Here is a 12,359-nt window from a genome sequence, read left to right as displayed (position 1 = left end):
AAAAACTCTTGTTTTTCAAAGTAATTTTATTCTGGTAATGAAACGAAAGTCTGCGTAGTCTGGTAGTGATTTCAGAGTAATTTTATTTTTACCTGCAATAAATGATTAAAAACATAATTTTCTTCTCGGGAAAACATATGTATTTTTATCCATTTCAAGAGTGTCCATTAGCCGCTCCTAAACAAGTGCCGCCCGGGGCGGACCGCCCCCCCCCCCCTACCCTAGCTACGTCACTGTCAGAACCCCTCCGATGACTGTGCCACTGAATCTTAGCATACCCACGGTGTCCCTCCTAAGAGCAATGGAACACACTCCCCTAAATATCGCAAAGACCCCCCAAAAGCAAGAGCCCCCCTCAAAAGTGAAACCCCTCTCAAAACAACCCCCTAAAAATTTCAATGGCGCAGTCTGCGCTATGAACCCCCCCCCCCCCTCAGGCGGGCACCCGTGGCATATCAAGTTATGCACTAGTAAGGACTGTTACGACTAGACCCTTAGGAAAAATTCAGGCTGTGCTAATGTCACTAGATAGAGATACCACTCACTTAATCCTCCTTTCGTTGTAGAACATCACTTTATACTTCTTGTAAATTTTCCAAGATGACTTTACAGTGCCCGGACAAGAGCTATTGACTTTTTCAGAAAGACTTTTAGCCGTCTTGTGGTCAAAAGGAACGAGGTTGATTCTTCGAATGGTGAAGTCGAGTTCCATTCCTCCTGGTACTACCCAGGAAGCAGATGAAGAAGTTGCCTTTCCCGGAGGTGGATCAAATGTACCAACAGCAGAAACGCAGAACTTAGCTTTCGTACACCAAGGGTCTTGGAAATAGAACCTTAACAAGTGAAAGCGGCCATTGCGAAGAATGTGGTACCGGCGAAGAAGAAACTGTGGACCTGGGTGAATTTCACACCTGTTAAGAAAAACGGGAAGGAAATTTACTTTTCTTAAAGAAAATCCTTTCATGAAAAATTTTTTAGAACACATATTATCAAAACAGATCAGCTTTAGAAAAAAAATGGGAATATACGGGAAAAGTCCGGAAATTTGGGGGGAGGGGGAGCAGTTTTTTTCGGAAAATAATTTTTCCACCCAGAAAAATTGAAAAGTTGGAAGTTTTCAAGCATAAAATATTGTACTTGTTAAGTTAAAATATTAACATTCTAATACTTTTTTTTTCAAATATTTTTTTTTAATTTTCAATACCCCACATGAAAATACTAACTTTGATAAATGCATGGAACTGTAAGATTTTAATGCCTCTGCATATCAATTACTATTTGCTACTTCCTCACTAAAACTGTAACTTTATATATGCAGAACAGAATCACATCAATAATATCAATTGATGAAAATGATTAAGTTTAATACAGTAGTCAATTTAATGAGCGAGTATACTAGAGATGTGTCGTTCATGAACGAAAGAGTCAAAGAGACCGAATCCTTAAAATGAACGGTTCCGTTCGTTCACTTAAAAAATGAACGACCGTTCCCATGAACGGTGAGCAGTTTGAAACAACGTATTGATGCACTTGTGATAAGATCGCATTAAAAAAAAAAAAACTTTCTGCTTTATTCATCATTTTACTTTAATCGTTGCAGTTCATTTGCAATTTTCCAGCAATGTATCCATTAGTAATGTTTTGTGTAACTTGTTTTGGCTACTAACAAAATGATTGGACATTCTACTTTCTGTCCCACGCACCTGCTAAAATCCTTCTCATGCTTTCTATCGCTAAAATTATTTCTAAAGATACCTTTTATCACTTTTCTGTCTATCCTTTTGTCTTCTGTAGCATCCCTATCAACCAGGGTTACGCAGTCGGAAGGGAAATGGTCGACTCCGACTCCGACTCTTGGATTTTGAAACGTCCAACTCCGACTTTTTTTTATTAATTAACTTTATTATTATTTTCTGTCAATTCTCCATCCCCCAGCCCCTCATGGGAAGGGAACAAAACCTCTAAACAAAGGTCGAAATATGTATTAATTCCTTTTTATGAAATTTTCGCGTTGTATTTTATTGTAAACCTAAGATGTATACAATGTTAGAAATTAAATTCGAAAATCAAATTTTCCAATAGTTAAGATTTTAAAAGTGAGATTACTTAAAAATCCCATTTTTAAAAAAAAAATGAAAAGGATTAATTTGCTTCCCTTTAATGTTTAACAAATACATGTTGATCAAATCGTGTACTTTCATTTTTTTAAAGCTTCAACTTGAGAGTAAAAAAGCTTTTTTGCTAAGCCAAAAAACCTTTCTTGGAGAAGGGGCGGTCCACCCCGAATGACACCCATCTGGAGGGTGACACCCTAAGTTAAATTCAGAATTTACTTTTTGGACATTAATACCTTAATTCTGAAAAGTTTTCCCAATAAATCTTAAATTATATTTCATCAATAAAACTTCAACGAAAATAGGGCACTTATACAGAGAGGAGAGGCCGGGTATGTGATGTACGCAGATTTTACACAAAATGTGGCGGTATACAGCTTTGTATGAATAAGTTTTACTCTACCTATATTTCTGCTTCCCTCAACTTTTCATTTCAATTTTATTGGCTGCTTTAGAATTAATCTTGATAAGAAGATTTTAAGATTATCTGCAATTATTGAACCAAGAAATCATTACTTATTTTATTCCGCAGTTTTTAGTGAGAACCAAGCTCATAGTCTTTAGATTTAAAAAACGGATACATTTTATTGGATCTTTCGGATTCGCACTTTCACGCCAACACTTATTTGAATTTACGGAACATCCTCAGAATTTCTTACCGAGCTACGGGTCTCGACTTGCTCAAGGTATACATTCTTTTTACTATTTTATAACTGAGATCGAAGTAAAAAAATAAATTATTATTTTATTTGAAAATAATTACTTCGAAAACGTCGGGCAAAAAAACCATTTGCTGGCAGTAGCTATTAGTTGAAGAAAGTAATAAAACAAGCAAACTAGGAACGGCGTAGATACACAGATTACAGAAAGTTCGATAAACAATCAAACCAGCTGGTTGCCAATGACAGTAATTTTCCTATTAGTAGGCATTTATACATGCAATCGAACCAATTAGTAGCCATTAAAAAAAATGCAAGAAGAGTCGGTGAAAATTAAAAAAAAAAAAGAAAAAAGAAAAAAAAGAAACCCACAGTCGGAGTTGGCATGTTTTCTAACGACTCCGACTTTTTTACTCCAAAATCAGTTCGATTCCGACTCCACAGCCCTGCTATCAACTACCATTTGTATTGATTTGGATTTATTTTCAACTTGATTGGCGTCTTCCAAGTCGCTAATTTTACATTCAATATCAAGAGATTTTTAATAAGGATCTAAGTTTTTTCCCCATTTAAAGAAGTGTTGCTTTTTTTTCTGTTCTCATCGGTGCTTTTGAATAATTTTAAAGCTCCCTAATATTTTTAGGTTAGTCTTTTTTTTTTAAATTAAGTTATCCGGTACTTCGGCTGAGCTATCGATATATTTGTTGTAACTTTTTTCGTTATATATGGTCTATTGGTAATATTGTTTATGCACAGCGCTGTAGCTGGAAAAATTTAATAACTTAATTTTTTGACATGTTGAAATGGAACCTGCGATTTTCGGAAAACCCCTCCCATTCGACATTCCTCAAATGCGGACAATATTTAATTCCCCGATTGTAAGGCAAATAAAATTATTAAACCCTTCTCCTGCGGATATCTCTCTATTGTGGACAAAAAAAAAAAAAAATTGTCCAGTTGTCTCCGCATTAGACGGGTTTTACTGTACAATTGCTTTATACATCTAAACCTGAATAAAGGTTTTTTGATTCATTTTTCACAGGCATATTTTCTTACTTTTAGATGATTTTAGTTATTTTTCCTTCAAAGAATATTACTGATCTAATGAAACATTTCGATTGTACGTCAGCATGTCGCGCAGAAAGATCACCTGCAACTTTTTCAAATGAACGAGTTGAATGAACGGATCAAAAGAATGAACGATCTCTTAATGAACGGATAATTTAAATGAACGACATTGCCGACCTCTAGAGTATACATGCACTCATATTTGTATTAATGCATTCGAAACTGAAGTTTCTACTCAAAAATTTCGCAGTTTATTTAATAAAAAAATCCCTGCAAATTACTGTCAAGAAGATTGAAACAAAAATCCCATTCTATCGCAAATTAATGGTTGATGGATGATTTGACTAATTTGGATAATTTTTTGTTACTTTGAACGAGGATAGGTATTGACAGTTACGAAGCAGAAAAGATATCTTTTTTAAACAGCAAATGCTGAATGTCTATCTCTGTTAAGAAAACAAATATATATTGATTCCTTATATTTTTAACTAGCTAAAACTTCATGCTTTCTTTTAAAAATATAATTATTAAACAACTTTTTCTTCTTTTGTAAAAAGCAATTTTTCCATTTTTTCCGGGAAAAAGTGTTTTTTTATCTCCTCTGCCTAAAAACTACCGGAATTTTACACCGTATTAAGAATGCATTAAGAAATTAACAAAATTCTTTTAAAACTGGAAAGCGCATTAGGGGTGTTTCAATTTTTCTTCTAAATTCAAGATTTGACTTTTCAGAATTGATCGATAGTTTGTATCTTCCTGTGACGGATATTTTATTTTTCTCCATTTTCAAGCTTTTTAAAAAGAAAAAAAAAATACAATGTTTAAAATTTTTATTCAAATTCTGTAAGCTAGTTTTCTTATTATTTTTAGTAAAATTACATTCTGGTAATTAGACATGAAAGTTCAAATATTTAGTTAGTTTCTCATGATCAGTAGACACTTTCAATTTGGAAGCTTTGTTTAAATTTTTTTTTAATCGTTAGTAACCACTTAATCGAGGACTTTTATTCTTTACTAGCGGTGCCTGCATGACTTTGCCTGTAGTAGAAAAATTTAAAGGTCATTTGGTTCGCCTGTATATTTACAAATAATGGATGATGAATTTTTCGCCAATTTGCTGTTCATTTTCTCGTCCATGTTACGGTTCCACGTTATGATCATTTGGTAATTTACTCGTTCACGTTATGATAATTTGCTCGGTAAAATGTTCTTAAAATTGGAATAGAAAAGGAACAATTCGAATTTTCGAAAAATCGCTTCGAGGTATTCACCCCTATGCTACGAACTAATTCTGTGCTAAACTTCATGACAATCGGTCGAACGGTCTATGAGCTTTGCGCGTAACAGATATCCAGACATACAGAGACAGACTTTCAGCTTTATTATTAGTAAAGATGAAAATTGCAAAGCTGTCTTAAAGCCACGCTTGGTTCTCAGAACTAGTAATAGAACAGCTACATTTGCTTATTGTTTGCAAATTATTCAGCATAGTTCCTTGTTTTAGGGACACGTAACTTCATTCAAAAAATATTTTCCCACCGATTAATCGTCAAAAATCAATCTATTGTAAAAAATCGAAAATGTCGTCGATTATTGTCGATTAATCGGTGCATCCCTAATAATATCTAAATATTAAAGAAAAAAGGGAGATAATGCATCAATTTTTCCTAATTCTATCATTTTTTGCATCAATTAACTTAACGACTGTCCAATACCCTATCGATTGTAATAAAACGACGTCTGCTTCTTTTCCCAGAGATTTGCCGTTAATTAATTCCTAGCCTGCTCCTGTTGTATCCAACAAAGCTGTTTGCCCAAGAAGAGGAATAGAACGTATACATTGATCTTAATCCCTTCTCCTGTTTGATCCACTCGTAAAACTTTCCCTCTCGGGCTCCCAACGACTCTCTTCCGATAAAAGAGGTAATACCGGAGCTGGAGGTAATATAAAGCTCGGGGAATACGAGCAGTTGGGTAAACAGATGTCCCGAAGTGCTTCTGCGATGACGAAGGTGTTGGCATCTACGCTAGCATGGCCCGTCGTGTGGAGTGGAGCTGAAATCGTCCTGCTCCGAAGCGAAAAGTTCTATGTTTAGAAGTCTGCGAGGGAAAAACTTTTCGTCTCGGAAATAAAAATACTCGCATTAATATACTATAAGTTTTTTTTTTTTGGAGGCTAGGTCAGAGTCGGGAGAATTGGGACGGTGGGAGGAATGGGATACTAGTTACGTTTATCTTATTAACTAGAAAGTCGCCTGTCAAGGTATGACGGGTGAAAATTGCTTCTCTTCTTCCACATTTCAACGAAGCAATTGCATGTTTTGGTGATATTTTGATAATTGAAATTCTAACCCAAAATCCAGTGGATTAACCCTAAACTCTCGTAGATAGTCTTCATTGTTGACACTTTTTTCGTTTCTTCATTCTCCTGAAATGACAGTTTTACCAGTACAACAGTTGAGCAACCGGATCCAGTTCAGCCTTGTCACAATAAAGCCTTTCCCTTCATGTTAAACATTACCAAAAAATATTATAAAATTATCATGCTGTGGCGCGAGTTTCATTGTTTAAACACGTGGGTTACTCGATCATCGGCTATTATTTATATGAGGATAAGAGAAATTATTACAGCTAGTGATTGCAATACCGGTATATCGGTATATCGAATACCGGTGTTTCGAGCAATTTTGCAATTGCGTAATACCGGTATTTGATGAGGTAAAATACCGGTATTTTCGGTATTAGTTGAAATTAAGTTAATAGTTTCAGTTAAAGAATTTTCAATTTAAATTATAAAATATCTACTTATATTTTAAATGTACATTTCTTTTTGCATGATACAGAACCAAAATCAATCCATTGATGTAAAAATTTGGCTTCAAAAGCACGAACTAATTGAGTATCATTAAACAAAAGTAGTGTGAAGATTGCAAAATGATATTGTCATTACTACATAGTGATATGAAGAGCATTTTCGTGAGCCTTTGCGCACCATGTTTTTATTTTTTTCATTTCCCTCATCACTCAATTTCCCTTTTGTGAAAGTTAATTTCGAGTGTAATTTGGAATGCATTTGTTCTATGAACAATTTATTCCAACCACAAATTGCAGTAATATTTTATGATTTCTTTTTTATTTATTTGTCTCAACTGTACTAACTTTTTACAAAAACTTTTTCTTGTTAGTATAACAAATGGTAATTTGCTGTCACCAGTATTGATTTGATGTCCTGTCTCTCAATTCGACTTTATACTTGGCAATATATCAGTTAGAAATTATGTAGTGCCTTTAAAATTTGCATATAGGTGAAGCATAATCAATTGAAACATCTGGAATATTTTCAGATATGTACATAATTACAATTGCAAAGAATTTGGAAAAGAAAGCAGAAACGAATAGGAGAAACCTACCAGATCAAATTTAGTCAAGTTTATCGTAAATTTGAAATCAAAGGACTAATAAAAAGCACAAGAGAAAATGATGTTAATATTGGAAAAGTATAGTCTTTCGGAAAGAAACTACAACTCGCTGTAAATTCAAAATAATAATAATAATAATAATAATAATAATATACGTTACAAAAGAAACACACAGACACACACACACAAAAGGATTTATCCAAAATAAGACACAAGAGACCAACTTATTTGAAAACGAAGGACTCCTAGATATTTAAATCAGAAAGAGTATTTTGAACGGAAGGAAAGTTGAACACTCCAATGTGTTCCAGGATTAGAGACAATTCAATAGACTCATTATGTTTTTTTTTTACTATTATTGATTTTTATTATGACATTTGTTCCTTCATTTTATATTTGTTCACATTACGTTTTCATAAATAATACTGTTTCTGTACAAAATTATGAAATGTGGCAATAAAACAATATTTTTCAGGCAATTTTTGAGAAATTTCAAATACCGGTATTGATACCGGTATTTCTGCATCACATTTTAAAAATACCGAATACCGGTATTGAAGTTTAGGTCCGGTATTACAATCCCTAATTACAGCAATGTTTACGGACGTCGTAAGAAAACTCGTGATGATGAGCAGGATATGTCCAAAATTAGATGCATCGGATGTTCATACGTTCTTAAAGTACACACTCTAAAAACAACAACTTCAAAAATGACGAAAAAGTACTCAAATTTGAACATATCGCGAGTCAAAATTGCTCCGACTACGTGGTACTCAAATTTGAAACATTCAAATACTCATCAAATGCTCAAATCAACATATGTGTTCATCTTTGAGGTATTTGTGCTCATTTTTGAATGTGTCATAATTTCAAAACTGAGTATTATGTACTCATTTTTGAGTATGAAAGAATTCAGCACACTATTTGAAAACATGGGTACTCATATTTTAAATGAAAGGTTCAAGAAAATATGAAAGCATGAATGTACTCATTTTTGAAAGCTTCATTTTTCTCTGCATATGCACGTACGGGCGGACGTTCCGAAAAGACTAGCCAACATTCATTTGGGGGAGAGTTCAATAGAAATTTAGGCCGAAATTTGAATTAAAAATTTCGCATGACAGTACAAAACTTCCTTTACTTCGCAAACGGAAGCAATTAAGTGACATTTAATTCGACATGCAGACTGCTCACGCTCACTGCAAGCTCAGAGCCAAGATTTTAAAATCGCTGATGCAGTGATATACGTTTTGTAAAATTCATTTTGCAAGTGTGAAAGTTTATAGTTTACAAAAAACATGAATGGTTATTCCACAAGTGTGAAAAATCCTTACCTCTTTGTATAAACAAGGGAAAGAATACATATTTGATGTAAATATTGCTAGGTATGACCACAATACTTTTGAAAGACTTCACGATTTTCTTCTAAAGATTTTTCTCAAATTTCTGTGAACAGAATCCTAGCAGTTCTTACGTTTCGAAAATCTTTTTCCAAGTTAATTTGCTTTATTCTTTCAATGGTTATGCATTGTGCGTATTTTAAACAAATTGGTTTTCCTTTCAATGAGAGTTGGATTTTCATTTTTTTTATTTACAATAAGTGTTTTAATTAAATTATATTTTCTACTCAAGGCTGAGGAGGGGTGGATTTTAATTTTTTTTTTTTTTTAGTAATGCGTATTTTAATCCGCTTTGTTCTGTCAGACGATTGAACTCAAAGGAAACATAATAAGATTATGAGCAATCTTCAGATGGTTAATGAGCGGCAGCGAACAGTGTCCGGAGTCCCCTACAAAAAAAAAAAATACTTTCGCGCTTGCAGTGACAAGTACACTATATGCAGTGGCGGTGGTTCGGGAGGGGCAACCACCCCTCCCTTTTTTATTTTATTTGCCAATTCAGGAACCAAAACTAGAAATTATAAAGAAAAAAGCAGAAGTGTCAAAACTTTCAGATCGTAATTATTTGTTTTACTTTGCATATATCTGTTTAAGCAGTAACTTTTAGTTTATGTATTCATTGTTTAGATAGTACAGTCAACGTTCTATAGAATGACCTCTCATTACTGCGAACCTTCCTTTATAGCGACCGATACATGCAGTCCCATTCTCTGTTCCATTGATGCAATGTTATTTTACTGTCCATTTGAGCGTCCAAACTGAACTGTTCCTTCCAATATAACGTACAAAACTAAGTTTCAATTCTTGTATTATCCTCAGGACTAACTATTCTAAAACTAATACTTAAACATTTTATGTTTCTAAAGGTAAAATATTTCCATTTAAAAGAATTATCTATTGGTATAGGGTCAAAGAATTGATGAACACCGCACCCAAATGGTAGACATCACAAATTATATTTTTTTGAAAAAGCCAAAGAAACAGAAAGCTTCTACAATAATTGCAGCATAAAATCTTTTAAAAGAGAAAGAAACTAACAAATATTTTTACAAGTTATTTTGCTAGTTTCTTGATTTTGCTTAAAAACAATGCAAAATCATGAGAAATTATTCATGCATTTTTAAAAATGAGTGAATAATATGCAATACGTTATAACGTCCTCTCGTTACAGCGACCTATTTTGTTTTGACGACAGGATTGTTATAACGAGTGTCGACTGTAGTAAAATTCAAATGTTTTACTTAAACAAGCTATACTTGCTTAATGAAATTATTACCAAGTTTTTGTAACATCTCAAAATACTTTGGGGTAAATAATGTAAGTCTAATTCATGTCTAAGTTTTTCTCTGGGGAAAGTTATTGTGTACATAATTCATCAAAATCTTGTGTAAAACGTGAGCTTAAGCTGCTAAATTTGCAGCAAATACTACTCATATGCTGTAAAACCCAGCCTTAATAAAATATTTTGTACTTTTTTTTTCTTTCTTTTCTTTTTCTTTTTTTTTATGCCGCTAAAAATCTGATGGCTTTTAGTTCTCGCCCCCCCCCTTTTTTTAGTCTCAATCGCCGCCTCTGACTACATGTGAATGAATAGGTCTCCATATTTGAAAAACTAATTGTTTCTTTTCAGATTTTTCAAAAACATTTTTTTTTATTAATTCTTTACAATTTTTAAAAAATGAAAGATCTAGACCTATCTAAATAAATCTTGAAGAAATGAATGGTAAACCGAAAATTGTTGTGTAGTAGTGACAATAATTTCTTCCGCAACGCATTACAATCCTCGCTTCACTTCTATCGTAGATGTGACCGACAGCTGTACGAGGTGAATGTCTCACAGGCCACAAAATCAATGATTGACATATTTATTATTCTCTGGAGTGGCAACACCGCCACAGGTATTCATCGTGTCAAACTTGGAATCTTTAAGTGGCGGCGCCCACCCTGGGGGTTATTATGCCTGACTATCACTCTTGCATTTCACCCTGTCTTGAGCAGCTGATATGGCCCACACACTAAGCTATTTCTTTGGGATAAGAAGTTTCCGTCTTGGAATCGTTAAATATTCCAGAAGCCCTGACCGCAGATAAAGGATGTTACTTCAGACTTATATCTACATCTGCTGCATCAAATTTTATACCACATTTGGACTTGAACAATGTATAAGACTCGAAGTTTGAATGCTTTTGATTGAAATCAATCGTTGAATTATTAATTACGTTATTAAAAGAGAAATATCCAAAATAGTGTGTATGGCACGTGTTTTGACTGCTCCGAAGAGTCCCCATTCTCTTTTTTAATGGCCAGAAAACACTTTAAACTTCCGTCGCTAAGAAGAGATGAAAGAATTCTTTGCAGAAACACGTTTCAAGTATTTTGAAAATTTGTACCTTAATCACATTGGTGTTGTAAGGATTTTTTCAACACAAAGGTAAACATTTCACTTCTAAAGCTTCATTATACTTTTGCGACTAACAAAAGTTAGAAGTGGGGATTATATACAGCATCCAAGAATTCCTATGGCTGGTTAGAACAGGCGACTAACAAAAGTTAGAAGTGGGGATTATATACAGCATCCAAGAATTCCTATGGCAGGTTAGAACAGGGGGTTTTCAAACTTTTCCAACTCGTGACACCCTTTGAAGAAATAGAATTTTTTATTGCACCCTAGTCTATCTCTTGTTTTAATATACATTATCTATATCGAAATTTCCTCCGGGGTTTGGAAGCCTCATTGAAACAAATATATTATCAGTACAGCAACAACGCCGACATGACTAGCGAATGAAACTAGAAATTTTGCTTCCGAAATGTTCGATACATGGACCTTTTGTATTGCGACAGATATCACGTCTCAAGTTTAATTCTTGTATCACTCGTTGTAACACATCACGATCAATCTTAGAAAAAGTGGTTGTGGTCTTGTGGCTTAAATTTTGCAAATTACTTTGTCCACGGGGCACGAACTCACGATCTTTGATCTAACCTTGGTGTTAGATCCGGAGAGCACGGTTGCTACGGAAGAAGGTGATTGTCGTCATATCATGGGGTATGCATCATTTTGTAGGAAAATGAATGCCCATTGATCATGACATGTTCCAGCGAGTGACAGAAGAATTAATCTTAAGACTTGATGTATGCCGCATCATGAAAGGTTCACAAATCGAACATTTGAAAACAAAACTTGAACAGTTTCTTCCTCCAGTAAAGTCATCGATGTTGCTATACGCTGCATTGGTAATCCTTATATAATATTTCTGTGGCCTGTTTTTTGTTTCTACGCGAGATCGTCCTCAATTCTTGATCGATTTCTATGATTTACACCTTATTTTAAAGCTTATTGTGCCGGCTACTGACGAAAAATAGACCCACTGTCTAAAAATTGTTTTTTTTTTCTGTCAAAAAAACCCGTTTTAAAGAATCAGAATGAGATTTTCGGTTAAATTTATAACTGTAACTTGCACTGTGACCGACAGAGCTGAATAGCTTAATCGGCAGAGCATTCGACTGGTAACCAAGAGAATGAGTGTTCGGGCCCATATCCGGACAATCTGCATCAAAAAATTAGAGAAATACCGCGCGTAACATGAACATTCAATAACAATGAATAACAAATATGAGGGAATAGAATAAATGAGATATAAACGTTCCTTGCTGTTATGAAACCTTGATGCAACATGGAGCTAAATTGATTCTTAA

General features: G+C 34.1%; 1 protein-coding gene across 1 annotated transcript in view; it reads right to left on the bottom strand.

Moving 5' to 3' along the window:
• Positions 1-12,359, bottom strand: part of LOC129223998 (protein APCDD1-like) — a 51,587-nt gene that overhangs the window by 14,558 nt on the left and 24,670 nt on the right. Inside the window, exon 3 of the mRNA XM_054858391.1 lies at positions 546-911. Coding sequence (XP_054714366.1) covers positions 546-911 — 366 coding nt within the window. The remainder of the gene's footprint in view (positions 1-545; positions 912-12,359) is intronic.

This window comes from Uloborus diversus, chromosome 6 (assembly GCF_026930045.1).
Source record: "Uloborus diversus isolate 005 chromosome 6, Udiv.v.3.1, whole genome shotgun sequence".
NCBI lineage: Eukaryota > Metazoa > Arthropoda > Arachnida > Araneae > Uloboridae > Uloborus > Uloborus diversus.
The sequence above is the reverse complement of the archived record's forward strand: the minus strand, read 5'-3'. Positions and strand labels throughout refer to the sequence as shown.